Source organism: Psammomys obesus, unplaced genomic scaffold, assembly GCF_907164565.1.
Source record: "Psammomys obesus unplaced genomic scaffold, mPsaObe1.curated_primary_1811, whole genome shotgun sequence".
Classification (NCBI taxonomy): domain Eukaryota; kingdom Metazoa; phylum Chordata; class Mammalia; order Rodentia; family Muridae; genus Psammomys; species Psammomys obesus.
The window spans coordinates 636,328-655,066 of record NW_026590704.1 but is presented as its reverse complement, the minus strand read 5'-3'; the positions used below and the strand labels follow the sequence as shown (position 1 = coordinate 655,066).

At 38.7% G+C, this 18,739-nt stretch overlaps 1 protein-coding gene across 1 annotated transcript; it reads left to right on the top strand.

Moving 5' to 3' along the window:
* Positions 1-1,943: 1,943 nt before the first annotated feature.
* LOC129677970 (olfactory receptor 11G2-like) lies at positions 1,944-2,879 on the top strand. Its single transcript, XM_055608654.1, has one exon. It carries the CDS (start codon positions 1,944-1,946, stop codon positions 2,877-2,879), a length of 936 nt encoding a protein of 311 aa, XP_055464629.1.
* Positions 2,880-18,739: the final 15,860 nt, after the last annotated feature.

Below are 18,739 nucleotides of genomic sequence, written 5' to 3'. Positions count from 1 at the left end.
TACTCACTTATCCGTGGATATTAGCCATACAATATAGGATAAACATACTAAAGTCAGACCTAATGAAGCTAATCCACAAGGAGGACCCTAAGAAGGGTACTTAATTCTCATTCAGAAGGCAATCTGGATAGACACAGGAAGCATCTGAAGAAAGGGAACAGAACAGGAGCCTACCATAGATGTCCTATGAAAGACCACCAAGCTGGGGATTGAAGCAGATGCAGAGACTCAAGCCAAACTTTGGGCAGACAGCAGGAAGTCTTATGGAAGAAAGGGGAGACAGAAAGACCAGGAGGGGACAGAAGTTCCACAAAGAGACCAACAAAAGACAACAATGGAGGGGAAACTTCAGAGACTGATGCATCAACCAAGAACCATGCATGGAGATGACCTAGACTGCCTGTTCAGATGTAGGTGATAGGCATCTCAGTCTCCATGTGGGTTCCCTAGTAAGGGCAGCATGGTTTGTCTCTGACATGAATTAGGTTTCCTGCTTTTTGATCACTTCTCCTTGGGGGTGGGGCAATCTTACCAGCTCACAAAAGAAGAGGATCCAGGCAGTCTTGATTCAGAAAGTAGGGGAGGAAGACTCTCCTTTTCAGTGAAGGAGGATGGGGAAAAAAAGGGGAGAAAAGGATGGGACCAAGTAGAGATGAGAGAGGAAGCTATAATCAGGATATAAGGTGAATAAATTGTAAAGTAAAAAAATAAAATAAAATAATTTTTTAAAATTTAAAATGAAAGAAATCTCTTGGTATACCCTTAGGTAATCATCTTAGAGGAGAGGCATAGAAAAGCAAGGAGTGTGGTTAAGAAACATCTGCAAAAGTAATTATAATAATCAAGGGACATGTGAGCTCACAGAAACTGACCCAGCAAGCACAGGACCTGCATGGGTCTGCACCAGGTCCTCTGTGTGTATATTCGAGTTACTAGCTTAGTATTTTTATGTTACTCCTGAATGTGAGAATGAGTAAGACTCTGCTCACTTGCATGTTCTTGGGAATCATTTGTCTCCTGTCAGGTTGCCATGTCCAACTGAGATATGATAGCTTTTGCTTTGTCTTATTATGTTTTATTTTGTCATGCTTGGTTGTTTTATATTAGGAGCCTGTTCTTTTCTAATGAGAGACAGGGAGAGAGTATGTATGGAGGAGAGGGGAGGTGCAGAGGAACTGGGAGAAGTAGAGAGAGGGGGAACTATAGTCAGGGTATATTGTATAAGAAAACAATCTATTTTCAATAAAAGAAAAAATTTTAGAGAAAAAAAAAACACCTGGTTTAAAACATAATGGAGATCTCCACATAGTAAACTTTTCAGAGTGGCTGCAAGTTTTAATGTACACTAAAGTGGTCTCCTAAAACAGTTTGTGGGTAGTTTTCATGATCTTTTAATGAATATTTTCTGTTGAAAGTGAAACATGTTGATTGTGGCCATCTACTATAAAACTATCATAAAGTTACTACTGAACAAAAGATACCATCCAAAAGACCAACAGGACGATTTCATTTGTAGCAAATCCAAAAACAGGAAAAGCCAAGAAAGATTGTTTAGGAATACATAATAAGCTTTAAATGACATTAAATTATAAGGAAAGAGGAAACAGTTATCATTGATGAGTGAATATAACAACAGGATAAGATAGTGTAGGTATTTAAAGCAGAGTGTTCTTGATGATTTACTAAACTATGTACTTAAATATTATAAACTGCGTCACTCATTGCACAAAAAAAAATTTCTGTCTTTGTATTGTTGTTCTCTGACATTATCTCTTACAGAGCAAAACTATGCACCACATGAGGATTCCAGATCAAGCAAAATAGTGACATTTGATATGTAAATGATTTCATTCCTTGAACATGACTTAAAAATACTTTCTGGTTATAATTTCTCTCTGAACTGATATCTGATAATTTCTGGTGCTTTCCCAGGTCACAGACAAATGAAAACCCTCAGCAGCCCCAGCAACACCAGCACCATCACTGGGTTCATTCTCCTGGGCTTCCCCTGCCCCAGGGAAGGACAGATCTTCCTCTTTGCACTCTTCTCCACTGTCTACCTCCTCACCCTCATGGGAAATGCTTCCATCATCTGTGCTGTGCGCTGGGATCAGAGACTCCACACCCCCATGTACCTCCTGCTGGCCAACTTCTCCTTCCTGGAGATCTGGTATGTCACCTCCACAGTCCCCAACATGTTGGTCAACTTCCTCTCTGACACCAAGGTCATCTCCTTCTCTGGGTGCTTCCTGCAGTTCTATTTCTTCTTCTCCTTGGGTTCTACGGAATGCTTTTTCCTGGCGGTCATGGCATTTGACCGCTACCTTGCCATCTGCAGGCCTCTGCACTATCCTGCTCTCATGACTGGGTACCTTTGCAACATCCTGGTGATCAGTTGCTGGGTGCTTGGATTCCTCTGGTTCCCTGTTCCCATCATCCTCATCTCCCAGATGTCCTTCTGTGGCTCCAGAATTATAGACCACTTCCTCTGTGACCCTGGCCCTTTGTTGGCCCTCACTTGTGTGAGAAATTCCCTAATAGAGTTGACTAGTTCTACTTTAAGTTCCTTGCTTTTATTTATTCCATTTTTCTTCATCATGGGGTCTTATGCTCTAGTTATGAGAGCTGTGTTGAGAGTCCCTTCAGCAGCCGGACGAAAAAAGGCTTTCTCCACTTGTGGGTCACATTTGACTGTGGTTTCTCTTTTCTATGGCTCAGTGATGGTCATGTATGTGAGCCCAACATCTGAGCACACAGCTGGAATGCAGAAGCTTGTGACTCTGTTTTACTCCGTGGTTACTCCCCTTATTAATCCGGTAATATACAGTCTGAGAAACAAAGACATGAAACACGCAATGAAGAAATTACTGAAAATATAAAACTTGCACTCTTGCTTTAAAGGAGAATCTCATCCTGCCTTATTTGTTAAAAAGAAAAGTAAACTGTCACGACCATCCAGATCTGTACTTCCAAGAACTCCAGAAGCTAAGACAGCAGGATTGTCAGTTTGAGGCTCAGTTTATCATGAGAGCTTGTTTCAAAAACAAAACAAACAGAAATAAAAATGAAAAGAAGCTAACTGACTCCACTTGAGAAATGTTCTTTTTTATCATTTCCTAGGATATGTAGGTCTATAAGGGATCACTAGAATGGTCTCCATCTACATGATTATTAATGATAGAACTATCAAGTTTTAGAAGCTTGGTTTTTTGGGGAGAATGAAAAAGCAAATCTTCTGCTGATACAGAAAAATCTCTGCAAAAGGCAGAAGAGAAATAAAACAATTTTGCTTCTGAATAAGCATTAAACCATAATATTTATCACAAACAATTCATTAAATGAGTGTAAACATGAAAAAATTATGTATCTTTAAATAGCAATTAGAATACTCTAAGTTGTGTATGTATTATCAAGAGAAAAAATAATTATGCCTCTAAGGGATCTGACAGCACAGTCTGTGGGCAGACATCAACTTATATTCAGCTGGCAGCTGGGACTACATCTGTATTTGCTAACTGACTTTATACAAAGAAAATATTACACCATCTGTGGCAAGTTAAGATCCTGTCTATATAGATGCTTTGAGGTGAGAGCTCTTTGATAATTTTATCTCAAAGTCTATGGCCCAGAATGAGGACTACAAGTTCTCCAAATCAAACATTATAAGAGAAGAGAGATAAGAAAGAAGAGATGATAAAAAGTCTATTCCTTTGCTTTCAATAAAGACATTTTCTAGTAGTTTCCTTTTCCAGCAACAACAGACCATAACCACAGAAAAAAAGTTTTTTTTTACTCCATTTTCCAATAGTAAGTTACTTTTATGCCTTTAGTTGAACTTATATTTCTATCCTCCAAATAAACTGTTTATCATTAACAAATAACATTAATAATAAACGAAAGATTAATATCTTTAAAATACATGAATTTTCAGACATTTCAAAAAATTCACTGGTAAAATAGAAAAACTGCTAAATATACTAAGTACAACAACAGAAAATATTTAAAAATCTAAAAGTATATTCCATTTTAGTTAAAAAGAAGAAAAATAAAACCAGTAAATTTCCACAGAGCTACAGAAACAAAAATAGAATGGCACTGGCACAAATATAAGCCTCTAGATGAATGGCACTAGACAGGATCCAGATTTCAACCCCTAAAACCTACGGTTACTTAATTTACTTCAAAAAGGTCAGAAAAGGAAGTCTCTTCAACAAAAATAATGCTGGAAAAACTGGATTTCCATGTAAGAAAATGAAAGTGGATCAAAATTTTTTTAGGGTTATTTATTTTAAAATAAAATGTTTATTTTAACATTTATTTATGTGTATGTGAAAGAGAAGAGCCATGCACATGAGTGCTGATACCCACAAGAGGACAGTTGTCATCAGATCTCTTGAAACTAGAGTTACAGGTTGGTATGAGATACTGAGATGAGTACTGAAAATTGAACTCAGGTCATCTGCAAGAGTGGTACTTCCTCATAACTGACCTGTCTCACTAAGCCCAAGATCCAGTTTTAATGAAATAATACTCATCCATGGATCAGATGGAGCTGTTTCTAGGAAGGAGCAAACAGAATAGCTGGAAAAATGATGGTTATTTGTGAGGACACTAACTTCTTTTTAACCTTCTTTTTTTTTTTGAAATCTTTTATTATTATTTTTTTATTAATTACACTTTATTCATTTTGTATCCCCCCATAAGCCCCTCCCTCCTCCCCTCCCAATCCCACCCTCCCTCCCCTTTCTGCATGCATGCCACTCCCCAAGTCCACTGATAGGGGAGGTTCTCCTCTCCTTTCTGATCTTAGACTATCAGTTCTCATCAAAAGTGGCTGCATTGTCCTCTACTGTGGCCTGGTAAGGCTGCTCCCCCCTCAGGGGGAAGTGATCAACGAGCAGGCCAATCAGATTATGTCAGAGGCAGTCCTTCTTCCCATTACTATGTAAGCCACTTGGACACTGAACTGCCATGGGCTACACCTGTGCAGGGGTTCCAGGTCATCTCCACGAATAGTCCTTGGTTGGAGTATGAGTCTCTGGGAAGTTCCCTGTGTTCAAATTATCTTGTTCTGTTGCTCTGCTTGTGGAGTTCCCGTTCCCTCCAGCTCTTACTATTTCCCACTTCTTACATAAAATTCCATTCACTCTGCCCATCAGTTGGCCATCAGGTTCAGCATCTGCTTTGACAGTCTATACTGCAGAAGCTTTCAGAGGCTCTCTGTGGCAGGTTTCAAGGTTGTTTCCTGTTTTCTTCTGGCTTTCAGAGGCCCTCTGTAGCGGGTTCCAAGGTTGTTTCCTATTTTCGTTTTCTTCTGATGTCCATCCTCTTTGCCTTTCAGGATGGGGATTGAACATTTTAGTTAGGGTTCTCTCTTTTGCTTAGTTTGTTTAGATGTACAGCTTTTAGTAGGTTTATTCTATATTGTATGTTTATATGAGTTTATATACCGTGAGTGTCTTTTTGCTTCTGGGACAACTCACTCAGGATGATCCTTTCCAGGTCCCACCATTTACCTGCAAATTTCATGATTTCCTTATTTTTCATTGCTGAGTAATACTCCAGAATAGCATAAAAACCTGTATAATAATCAATTCAAATTATTCAAATACCTTACTATATGACCTCACACTTTGAAACAGAGGGAGACATAAGGAAACGCTTCATTTCAGAAATAGAAAATGACATTCAGGGTAGGATTTCAAGGGCTCATGAGATAAGAGTTCACAAATGGAATTATATGAAAAAGCTTCTTTCCAGCAAAGGAAATAATAATTACATCTATGTTCATTATAGCACTATGCACAGTAGCCAAGTTATGAAATCATTCTAAGTGTCTATTAGTAGATAGCTGGATTTTAAAATGTGATATATATATGAATTATATATACATATATATGAATCCTCTTCAACCATAAGAAAGAATGAAATCATGACATTTTAATGAAAACTGATGGAACTGGGGATCGTTTTGTTAAGTAAAATAAGCCAGACTCACAAAGACAAATATCGATTTTTTTTAAAATATGCAGAATATAGAAATATATGTGTGAGTGTACATGTGCAAAACATTAAAGAAGAATAGTATGAGAAATAAGGTAGCAATCTTAAGGTAAAGGGAAGGAGGAATAAGAGAATGTGATGGAGTATGGAGCTTGAGAGCAGGAGTTGACTACCAACAAGGAGGAGAAGGGACAGCAGTAGGAAGCAGACAAAAGCAAAGTTCAGTGATATTTGTGTATGCAGATGTCACGGAAAAAAATCTATCATCAGTATAATATTGTGTCTTTAGATTTGATTTACACTAGTCTTCTCAGCCCTGATTATGTGACGCCAAACTTTAGGCTCTAACCATGACCTGCTTTGTCCACATTCCACCTACAGGCCCCTCACACATCATGTCCCAACCTACCTAGTGACATATCTAACAAAACAGATACTGAGCCAGTGTTAATCAGAAACGACGAGAATACCACAACATGATAATAACAAGGGCAATTCAGTAAGGTTGGCACACCCAATTTTATAATAGAAAAACTTCTAAGATCATTCCGTGGTACCTGATACCAAAAGAAGATGGGTAAGAACACAAGACATAAAAGAAAAGCATAGATGAAAGTCCTTGCTGATTATTGACTACCCCCTGCCCTGGACTCATGATCCTTTACCTCAAAACTAAAGTTCAACTTGAAAACTTTTACATCTAATGAACAGTTAAAGCACAGTATCAATACAAAATGAATACACAGAGATTAGTAGCTTTTCTTCACACAAGAAAACCTGATCAGAAAGATGCCAAAAAATAATAATTCCATTTATAATATTCTTCTTCAAAAATACCAAAGAGGTGAAAGAGCTCATTAATAAAAATTATAAAATAGTGAAAAAATTGAAGAGGATATTATATGAAGAAATAAAGTTCCATCTTTATGGATAGGCAAAATTAATGTTATTAAAATGGTCATATAAAAAAGTGATCTACAGAGTCAATGAAATCTCCATCAAAATTATAATGACATTTTTTCAAATAAATAGCAAAACTAATCCCAAATTTTTATTTAGAAATACAAAAACTTAAATTACCTAAGTGGCTGTGAGTAATAAAGAGCAATTCTGGAGATACTACATTACCTGATTTAAAATGATACTGCAAAGCCATAATAACAAAAATAGTAAAAATAGTAAAAAATAACAAAAATAGTACGGCAATTGCAAAAACTACAGAGATCACTGGAATAGCCTAGAAGACAGAAAAAGTAACTCTGAGGAGCTTCAGCCATCTGAAGCTCTTTTGTGCTCTTTTCTCAACAAAAGAGCACAAAAATTATGCTGCAAAAAGACAAATGATGCTGGGTGAAGTGGAACATGTCCATACAGAAGAGCGAACTAAATTCCGATTTCTCATTTTCTTCTAAGAGCTGAAGGTGGGTTAGAGACCTGAAATTTTGAGACCAATAGAAAAAAAAATTCGGAAAATATTTCAATACGTGGTCATGAGAAATGGATTTTTATAAAAGACTCTGATAGCTCAAGTGAAATATCAAGAATTGACAAATTAGCCAGGTTGTGGCGACACCTCCCAGGATTTGGGAGGTGGAGGCAGCCAGCCTAGTCTACAAAATGAGTTCCAAAACAGCCAGCACTACACAAAGAAACTCTGTCTTGAACAAAAAAAAAAAAAATGTGACAAATTGGATAACCTTGAATTTAAAAAGGTTTGCACTGGAACAAAAGCAATCCATAGAATAAAAGCATTCTACAGAACTGAAGAAAATCCTGTTTAGACATTCACCTAACAAAAGCTGATTGTCCAGAAGTTACAGAAAAATAAAAAAAAAAAAGTAAAAAAAAAAAAAAGCCACAAAAATTGGATGTGAATTCAATCTACAAATTATTGTGTCTTGTTTTGTCCCATTTGACTGTCATCTCTTAGAAACCTGCCTCTTTTCTGAAGAGGAAACAGAAAGGGAGTCGGTTTGAGGAAGATGGTAGGTGGGGGTAGTTGGGAGGAGTCGAGGAAGGTGAAACTGTGATTAGGATGTATTGTATAAGAGAAGAACCTGTTTTCAATTTTAAAAAATTAACAAATAAATAGAATTTTTTTCAAAATAAAAGTACAAATGTTCCATAAATATGTGAAAAAAAAATGTTTGCCTAGAACCCCTGCTCAGATATAGCCCATGGTAGTTCAGTATCCAAGTGGGTTCCCTAGTAAGGGGAACAGGGACTGTCTCTGCCATGAACTCTATGGCTAGCTCTTTGACCCCCCTCCACAGAGGGAGGAGCAGCCTTGCTAGTCCACAGAAGAGGACATTGCAGCCAATCCTGAAGAGACCTGATAAGCTAGGGTCAGATGGAAGGGGAGAAGGATCTCCCCTATCAGTGGACTTGGAAAAGGGCAAGGAGGAAATGGGGGAGGGAGGGAGGGATTGGGAGGGGAGGAGGGAGGAGCTTATGGGGGGATACAAAATGAATAAAGTGTAATTAATAAAAGTTAAATAAAAAAATTTTAAAAAGACAGGCAAAACAACCTTGAACAATAAAATAACAACTTCTGAAGTGTCACCATTCCTAATTTTAAGATATACTCCAAACATATAATCATTAAAACAACATGAAGCTGGCATTAAAAACAGATACAATGATCAATGGAATTAAGAACCTGTAGACATGCTCACATTTCTATAGCCACCCAAAATTTTACAAAGATGCCAACAATACACATTGAGAAATAGATAGCATCGTCAACAAATGTTGGTTAAACTGGATAGAAAAATAAATTTGAGTATGTGTGTCTTACCCTACACAAAACCCAAATCCAAATGGATTGAAGACTTTAACATAAGACCTGATAGCCTAAGCCTGAAAGAGGAGAAAGTAGGAACTATGCCTGAACTCTGTCATAGGAAAGGACTTTCTGAACATGATCCTACTAGTACAAGCATTAAGACCAACAAACACAGTGGCTGGCTCTTTGATCACCTCTCCCTGAGTGGGGAGCAGCCTTGCCAGGTCACAGAGGAGGACATTGCAGCCAGTCCTGATGAGACCTGATAAGCTAGGGTCAGATAGAGGGGGGGCAGGACCTCCCCATCAGTGGACTTGGAGAGGGGCATGGAAGGAGATGAAGGAGAGATGGGGAGGTAATGGGGAAGAGGACTACAGCTGGGATACAAAGTAAATAAACTGTAATTAATATAAAAAATAAAAATTTAATCAAAAAAGACCAACAGTTAATGGAACCTCATAAAAATGAAAAAGTTTTTGTACGGCAAAAACACCATCACTCAAATGAAAAGGCAGCCTATAAAAAGGTCAAAAAGTCACCGTCATCAAAACAAAATGACTGCCTACAGATTGGGAAAGAATCTTCACTAACCCTTTATCTGACAGAGGACTAATATCCAGTATATACAAAGAACTAAAGAAGCTGAAAAGCAGCAAGCCAAGTAATCCAATTGAAAAATGGGGAACAGAGCTAAACAGAGAATTCTCAACAGAGGAATATTGAATGGCCGAAAAACACTTAAAGAAATACTCAACCTCATTAGCCATTAGGGAAATGCAAATCAAAACAACCCTGAGATTTCACCTTACACCCATCAGAATGGCTAAGATGAAAAACTCAAGTGACAACACATGCTGGAGAGGTAGTGGAGAAAGGGGAACCCTCCTTCACTGTTGGTGGGAATGTAAACTGGTACAACCACCCTGGAAATCAATCTGGTATTTTCTCAGACAATTAGGAATAGCATTTCTTCAAGATCCAGCTATACCACTCCTAGGCATATATCCAAAAGATGCTCAAGTACACAATAAGTACATTTGCTCAACCATGTTTGTAGCAGCTTCATTTGTAATAGCCAGAAGCTGGAAACCACTCAGATGCCCCTCAGTTGAGGAATGGTTACAGAAATTGTAGTACATCTACACAAATGGAATATTACTCAGCAATAAAAAACAAGGAAATATGAAATTTGCAGGTAAATTGTGGGAACTAGAAAAGTTCACCCTGAGTGAGGTAGCCCAGAAACAAAAAGACACACAGGGTATATTTTCACTCATAACTGGATATTAGACATATAATATAGGATAAACCTACTAAAATCTGTACACCTTAAGAAACTAATCAATAAGGAGGACTCTGGCTAAATGCTCAAACCCCATACAGAAAGGCAAAGAGGATGGACACCAGAAGAAGGAGAAAACAGGAAACAGTACAGGAGCCATCCACAGAGGGCCTCTGAAAGGCTCTACCCTGCAGGGTATCAAAGCAGATGCTGAGACTTGTGTTGGTATTTTGATGGGAATTGCATTGACTCTGTAGATTGCTTTTGGCAGGATGGCCATTTTCACTGTGTTAATCTTATCGATCCATGAGCATTTGAGATATTTCCATCTACTGATATCTTCTTCAATTTCTTTCTTCAGAGACTTGAAGTTTTTTTTTTTTTTTTTCAAACAGGTCTTTCACTTGCTTGGTTAGTGTCACCCCAAGGTACTTTGTTATTAGTGGGGCTATTGTGAAGGATGTTGTTTCCCTAATTTCTTTCTAGGCCCTTTTGTCTTTGGTATACAGGGGGGCTTCTGATTTTTTAGTTAATTTTGTATCCAGCCCCTTTGCTGAAGATGTTTATCAGCTGAAGGAGTTCTCTGGTTGAAATTTTGGGTTCTCTCATGTATATTATCATGTCATCTGCCAATAGCGAAACTTTGACCTCTTCCTTTCTGATTTGTATCCCCTTGATCTGCTTTAGTTGTCTTATTTATCTAGCTAGGACTTCAAGTACTATGTTGAAGATATATGGAGAGAGGGGCAGCCTTGCTTTGTCCCTGATTTTAGTGAGATTGCTTTAAGTTTCTCTCCATTTAGTTTGATGTTGGTTATAGGCTTGCTGTATATTGCCTTTACTATGTTTAGGCATGTGCCTTGTATCCTTGATCTCTCCAATACTTTAAACATGGGTGGGTGTTGGATTTTGTCAAATGATTTTTTGGCATCTAAGCAGATGATCATGTGGTTTTTCTCCTTCAGTTTGTTTATATGGTGAATTACATTGATGGATTTCCTTATATTGAACCACCCTTGCATGCCTGGGATGAAGCCTATTTGGTCATGGTGTATGATATCTTTGATGTGCTCTTGTATTCAGTTTGCAAGTATGTTGTTGAGTATTTTCGCATCAATATTCATAACAGAAATAGGTATGAAGTTCTTTTGGGGGGGGCTTTGTGTGGTTTAGGTATCAAGGTGACTTCATAGAAGGCTTCATAGAATGAGTTTGGTACGGTTCCTTCTGTTTCTATTTTGTGAAATAGTTTGAAGAGAATTGGAGTTAGCTTGGGAGGTCTGGTAGAATTCTGCACTGAAACCATCTGGCCCTTGGCTTTTTTTTAGCTATTATAATTTTTATTTGTGATTGATAATTTTAGGTATCCTACTATTGTGGTAATAAATTAGGTTTTATTTAGGGGATATTTTACAAGAATTCAGTGTACAGTACTACTTTAAAATACTTGTTGACAAAATTGTCTTATCCTGTGGTTTAAAAAAAAGCCACTTTGGTCCCAAAAATTACAATTAATCATCTTATTTTAGCAATGTCTGCCAAGAACTTGGATGTCAGGAAGCACAGATATCAAAAACACAAAAGACCCAACTGTTCATCTCCTCTCATTAAGTGCTGCAAACTAGAAAATCCACTTATTTTTGTTGATGTTTAAAATGTAGCTATTTTTCAGTGTTCAGCTCTTTGATCACCTCTTCCTGGGGGGTGCAGCCTTGCCAGGACACAGAGGAAGATGATGCATTCAGCCTTAATGAGACCTGATAAGAAAGTGTCAGATTGAAGGGGAGGAGGTCCTCCCTTATCAGGGGAGTAGGAAAAAGGTATAAGGGGAGAAGGGGATGGTGAGTGGGACTGGGAGGAGACAAGGGAGGGGGATGCAGTGGGGATACAAAGTGAATAAATTGTAATAAATAAATATATAAATAAAATTAAATTTTAAAATTGTAGCTATGCTTAAATTTTTTTGTTAATTGTCAATCATTATCAGCTTGTTAACAAATTTAAATCAATGACCCAAATTATGTATTTATTTATATATTATGGATCTTATTATATATTATATCTTATATAATATAGTATATAATATAGTAAATTATATATTATATGTGTATAATATATTTCATGTTACATATTGTATATTATATATATATATATATAAGACATCTAGAACTTCTGTCAAACAGCCACTGCACAGAACAAACTAGCTTCTCTACAATGCCCTTCAATTCCTGGAGCAGGAGTGAAGCCTTAGGACTGCGTTCATCACAGGCATATTGGTCAATGGCTGGCTCTTAATGGCTCCCAGTGCACACCAACAACCATTTTGTTATCTTCAGAAGCAAGATCTAGAAAAAAAAATTAAGTGAAAACACAGCTGTTTATTAAACACTCACTGGGTGTTATGAAAATAAATAATAAATTGATTAACATAATAATTAGTGTGATGTGTTATATTATGCACAATGTATAAAATAAGACAATAAATTTCAGAGAATTTTCATGCTTTTATCCATAAGACAAAGGAAGATATCCTTCTATGGGTTCAGAATTACAGACCACTTCCTATGTGACACGGGTCCTCTATTGGCCATCATTGTTCCAGAGCTTCACTTGTGGAGTTTTTCTGAACAATTAGGAATCACACAAAAAATACAAAAAAAAAAAAAAATGTTCTATGATAACATTATAAAAAGTCTTGCAGTATGACTACAGCATAGCTGTGAAAAATCAGAGGGATAATTTGTGAAGATATTGCAATAAATCAAAGATATGATAGTGGAAGCTTGAACTTGGGTATACAGAGTGGCAGAGGAAAGAGACAAGCACATGTTTCAAGGCACCAATTGGAAACAGCCTGTGATAATGGCATCCATGTTGTTGTGTATGAAGGTCAAAAGAAAGGAAGTTTTCTCCTGTACCAATGAGTTCTAGGGTATTCCCCACTTTTTTTTCTAGCCGATTTAATGTGTCTGGTTTTATGTTGAGGTCTTTGATCCACTTGGACTTCAGTTTTGTGCAGGGTGATAAGTATGGATCTATTTTCATTTTTCTACATGTAGACATCCAGTTGGACCAGCACCATTTGTTAAAGATGTTATCTTTTTTCCATTGTATGGTTTTGGCATCTTTGTCAAAAATCAGGTGTCCGTAAGTGTGTGGGTTTATTTCTGGGTCTTCTGTTTGATTCCATTGATCCACCATTCTGTTTCTATGCCAGTACCATGCAGTTTTTATAACTGTTGCTCTATAGTACAGCTTGAGATCAGGGATGGAGATACCTCCAGAAGATCTTTTATTGTAGAGGATTGTTTTAGCAATTCTCGGTTTCTTGTTATTCCATACGAAGTTGAGAATTTTTCTTTCCAGGTCTGTAAAGAATTGTGTTGGCAATTTGATGGGAATTGCATTCAATCTGTAGATTGCTTTTGGTAAGATGGCCATTTTTACTATGTTAATCCTGCCAAGCCATGAGCATGGGAGATCTTTCCATCTTCTCATATCTTCCTCTAATTCTTTCTTCAGAGACTTGAAATTTTTTTCATACAAGTCTTTGACTTGCTTGGTTAGGGTTATGCCAAGGTACTTTATGTCATTTGTGGCTATTGTGAATGGTGTTGTTTCTCTGATTGGCCTGCTCGTTGATCACTTCCCCCTGAGGGGGGAGCAGCCTTACCAGGCCACAGTAGAGGACAATGCAGCCACTTTTGATGAGAACTGATAGACTAAGATCAGAAAGAAGAGGAGAACCTCCCCTATCAGTGGACTTGGGGAGTGGCATGCATGCAGAAAGGGGAGGGAGGGTGGGATTGGCAGGGGAGGAGGGAGGGGCTTATGGGGGGATACAAAATGAATAAAGTGTAATGAATAAAAAAAATAATAAAAGATTTAAAAAAATGAAAAAAAAAAAGGAAAGGAAATAGATAAGACCTTACACAGGGGACGAAGAAAGTTCTCAAGTATTTACTCAGTTCTCTATGTTTCCGATAATATACAGTCAAAATAGATGATGGTCCATAAGGTGATTATCTAGAAAAATGGTAAAAAACAAAAAAACAATGACTGTAAGCAGTAGATTATTTGAATAGATTTTTTTAAGTTGTCATTTCTTTAAGTTAAACTACAAATACAGATACTTGATGATGGTGTGTATGTGTTTGTGTGTGTTTTATCTTAGCTTTTGTGATTAAATAGCTTGAATTCATTAGCTATTTCAATTCTTCTCATTGTCTTTCCTGACACTTATCAGTAAAGGCTGTATAAACCAATTCTGGGAATCTTTTGAAACACGTATAAACATATGCAAAACATATACAAAAGACAAGGAAATTGAGGGTAATTTTGTTTCTTTTAAAATGATGAATATCGAAGATGGCGGCGCCGGGAGGACTCTCATTCTGAGGAGCAGCACAGCAGGATTGGCACAGTGACCAGCAATCATAAAACACAAGTGATTGTGTTTCACAGGTGAGAGGATACCCCACGGTGGGGGATTCAATCAGCTTTAACTCACCCAGCTAAACCTCGGGAAGAGATCCCGGTTCCTCCAGGTGCTTGGTCGCCAGCCCAGAACTACACGCCAGCGCAATCTGGTCACGGTCCCAGACTGAACTGTCCCACAACACCATAGACTAGATTTCCCAGTCGAGAGCAAGAAACTATTGGGACTGACCTCAGGTCACCCAGACATCCCCTGGAAAAGATTCGGGTTCCGCGGGCACCCCAAAGAGCCAGCCCGGAGCCAGAGCCGGGACCCAGGCGCCTGCACGGAGCCCTGCCTGCGCGCCTGATTCGCCGCCTCAGATAGAACTGTGGGCACCAGGGCACCAGGCACCAGAGACTGCATTTCACTGGCAGGTGCAAACCCACAGGGAGGGAAACGGCTGGTCTGATCTCAGAGCACTCAGCCGACACCCCCACCCCGAAAAAGTCTAGCGAAAATTACCCAGTTTAGGCAGCAGCCAAGGCTCCGAACGGCCAGAAAGGCGGACCAACAAGCGGGCAACTGTGCCTGTGGGTTCTACTCGCCACCCCAGACAGAACAGCGGTCCCCAAAGCAAAGACTGGGTGTCTCTGGCAGGAGGAAACCCCCAGCGGAGGAGGTCATCAGCTCTAACGCTTAGGACACCCAGCACCAAAAGACTCCCTGGATTCACACAGACTCTAGGCTCTAATGCAGGCAGGAGCACTGTGCTCAGCCGCCATTATTGAGTTCCCCTAGGGCACTGGGACACACAGCTGCATCCTCAAACCTACAAAAACCAGAGAGCCATTACAGCAGCCTCAGAAACTGTGCCAAGGATCAACCCGTTATTCCTAGCTAGACTGTCAAAACTGTGGGAATCCCTGGTCCTTCAAGAGGGCTGCACCCACAGCATCTGGACCAGAGCACTGCCTGCAGGCGCCATCCCAGACAGGGACACACAGCTTCTGGTCCAGAGTTAGGCACCCAGCCTCCAGACCAGAGCAGCGCCCTCGGGCGACAACTCAACCTAGGTGCACATCCTCCAGGCCCAGAGCGAAGCACTCAGCCTCCAGCCCAGAGACTTCCTGAGTGCACCCACTTTCCCGGACAGAACTGTGTGCCTCAGGATAACAGACTGAGTTTCCCTGTTGGGAGAAAACCCCACAGCTAAGGAATCAGCAGGTTCTTCAAGAGCACTGTACATGGAAATTTAGTGAGCAGCAGCACACTAAATTTATAACAAGAAACCCAGCAGTGGGGCAGCTGTCTTGAGAAATTCTATGGGTAAGAGGAGATCCCCCCCTGCCTAACATAGACCACAGCTACTACTCAGGGCTATAAACCTGAGGTGAGCAGTGGCAACTCCTGAGAAACACTGGCCATACAGTGACCATAACCAAAAAGCAGAGAAGGACTCCTTCAGGAAAAATCATCTTCCGGTCAAGGGGATTTTCCCTACCTCAGGACTCCAGGAAGCACAGAAACTAACAGCCAACATCTAAATCAGCCCAATGGGTAGAGGTCAGTGTAAAAGCTCAACCAACAAAAGACAGAGCAATATGGCATCTCCAGAGCCCAGCCATACAGGGGCGAATAGCCCTGGACAATACAACATAATAGAAAATCAAGAAGATGACCTCACATCTATGCTGATGAAGAGGATAATAGAAGAAACAAATAAAATACGTAAAGAATTAGAGGAAGATAAAACCAAACAGATCATAGCTATCCATAAAGAAATGGAGGAAGTTAAAGACAAGCAGATTAGGGCCATCCGAGAAGAAAGACGGGAAGATGCAGCCAAACAGCTTGTGGCCTTCAGAGAAGAAATAATTAAATCACTGAAAGAAATAAAGGAGACAGAGTTGAAGGAACTAAAAGAAAAAGAGGAAAATACAAGCAGACAGGTGAAGGAAGTAAACAGAACAACTCAAGACCTGAAGATAGAACGAGAAAAATTAAAGAACACACAAATGGAGGAAATAATGGAGAGGAAGAATTTAGGGAAGAAAACAGGAACTACAGAGGTAAGCATAACCAACAAACTACAAGAAATGGAAGAAAGAATCTCAGGTGTAGAAGATACAATGGAAGAAATCGATGTATCTGTCAAAGAAAATGTTAAATCCAAAAAATTCCTGACACAGACCATCCAAGAAATCGAAGACAATATGAAAAGACAAAACCTAAAAATAATAGGTATAGAGGAAAAAGAAGACTCCCTTCTCCAAGGCCCAGAAAATATTTTCAACAAAATCATTGAAGAAAATTTCCCCAAGTTAAAGGAGAAGCCAATAAGGATACATGAGGCCTACAGAACACCCAACAAATTTGACCAGAAAAGAAAATCCTCCCACCACATAATAATCAAAACAGTAAGTGTACAGAACAAAGAAAAAATACTAAAAGCTGCAAGGGAAAAAGGCCAAGTAACATATAATGGCAAACCCATTAGAATCACACCTGACTTTTCAACAGAAACTATGAAAGCCAGAAGGGCCTGGACAGATATCATGCAGACCCTAAGAGAACACAGATGTCAGCCCAGGCTACTATACCCTGCAAAACTCTCAGTCCTCATAGACGGAGAAAACAAGATATTCAATGACAAAAACAAATTTCAACAATACCTACACACAAATCCAGCATTACAGAAGACACTGGAAGGGAAAATACAACCCAAGAAAATTAGCTTCTGTCAAGAAAATACAGGAAATAATTAACCTTACTACACTAAAACAAAAAGCAACCAAGCACACAACCTTATGACCACAGCCAACATCAAAATCAAAGGATCTAACAGCCACTGGTCATTAATCTCTCTCAACATCAATGGACTCAACTCTCCAGTAAAAAGACACAGAATAACAGAATGGATACGTAAACAAAACCCAGCAATCTGTTGCATACAAGAAACACACCTAAGACACAAAGATAGACATTACCTGAGGGTAAAAGGTTGGAAGACGATGTTCCAAGCAAATGGACCCAAGAAACAAGCAGGAGTAGCCATTCTAATATCTGATAAAATAGACGTCCAACCAAAATTAATAAAAAGAGATGAGGAAGAACACTTCATACTCATCAAGGGAAAATTCCACCAGGAAGACATCACAATCCTGAACATCTATGCCCCAAATACAAGAGCACACACACTTGTAAAAGAAATTTTATCAAGAAACACTTGATAAAATTTAAACCACATATAGATCCCCACACATTAATAGTGGGAGACTTTAACACCCCACTCTCAACAAAGGACAGGTCAACAAAACAGAAATTAAACAAAGAAACAATATCTCTGACAGAGGTCATGAATCAAATGGACCTCACAGACATTTACAGAACTTTACACCCAAACACAAAAGAATTTACCTTCTTCTCAGCACCTCATGGAACCTTCTCCAAAATAGACCATATAGTTGGTCACAAAGCAAGCCTCAACAGATACAAGAAGACTGAAATAATCCCTTGTATCCTGTCTGATCACCATGGAATAAAGCTGGACTTCAACAACAACAGAAATAGCAAAAAGCCTACACACACATGGAAACTGAACAACTTGTTACTAAATGACAGCTGGGTCAGGGAAGAAATAAAGAAAGAAATTAAAGTCTTTCTAGAAATCAATGAAAATGAAGACACAACATGCCCAAAATTGTAGGACACAATGAAAGCAGTGCTAAGAGGAAAGTTCATAGCACTAAGTGCCTTCAAGAAGAAATTTGAGACAGCTCATTCAAGCAACTTAATGACCCACTTAAAAAACCTAGAAAAAGAAGAAGCAGACACACCAAAAAGGAGTAGACGGCTGGAAATAATCAAACTCAGGGCTGAAATCAATCAATTAGAAACAAATAAAACAATTCAAAGAATCAATGAAACCAAGAGCTGGTTTTTGAGAAAATCAACAAGATCGACAAACCCTTAGCCAAGCTAACTAAAAGGCAGAGAGACACCACCCAAATCAACAAAATCAGAAATGAAAAGGGGGACATAACTACAGACATTGAGGAAATCCAAACAATCATTAGGACTTACTTCAAAAGTCTATATGCCACAAAGTTTGAAAATCTAAATGAAATGGACAATTTTCTTGATCGATTTGACTTACCAAAGCTGAATCAGGACGAGGTAAATCAATTAAATAGTCCTATATCCCCCAAAGAAATAGAAGCAGTCATCAAAAGTCTCCCATCCAAAAAAA

Bases quoted from the DNA above. Each gene is read 5' to 3' on its own strand.
- LOC129677970 (XM_055608654.1), top strand. From the start codon at position 1,944: ATGAAAACCCTCAGCAGCCCCAGCAACACCAGCACCATCACTGGGTTC.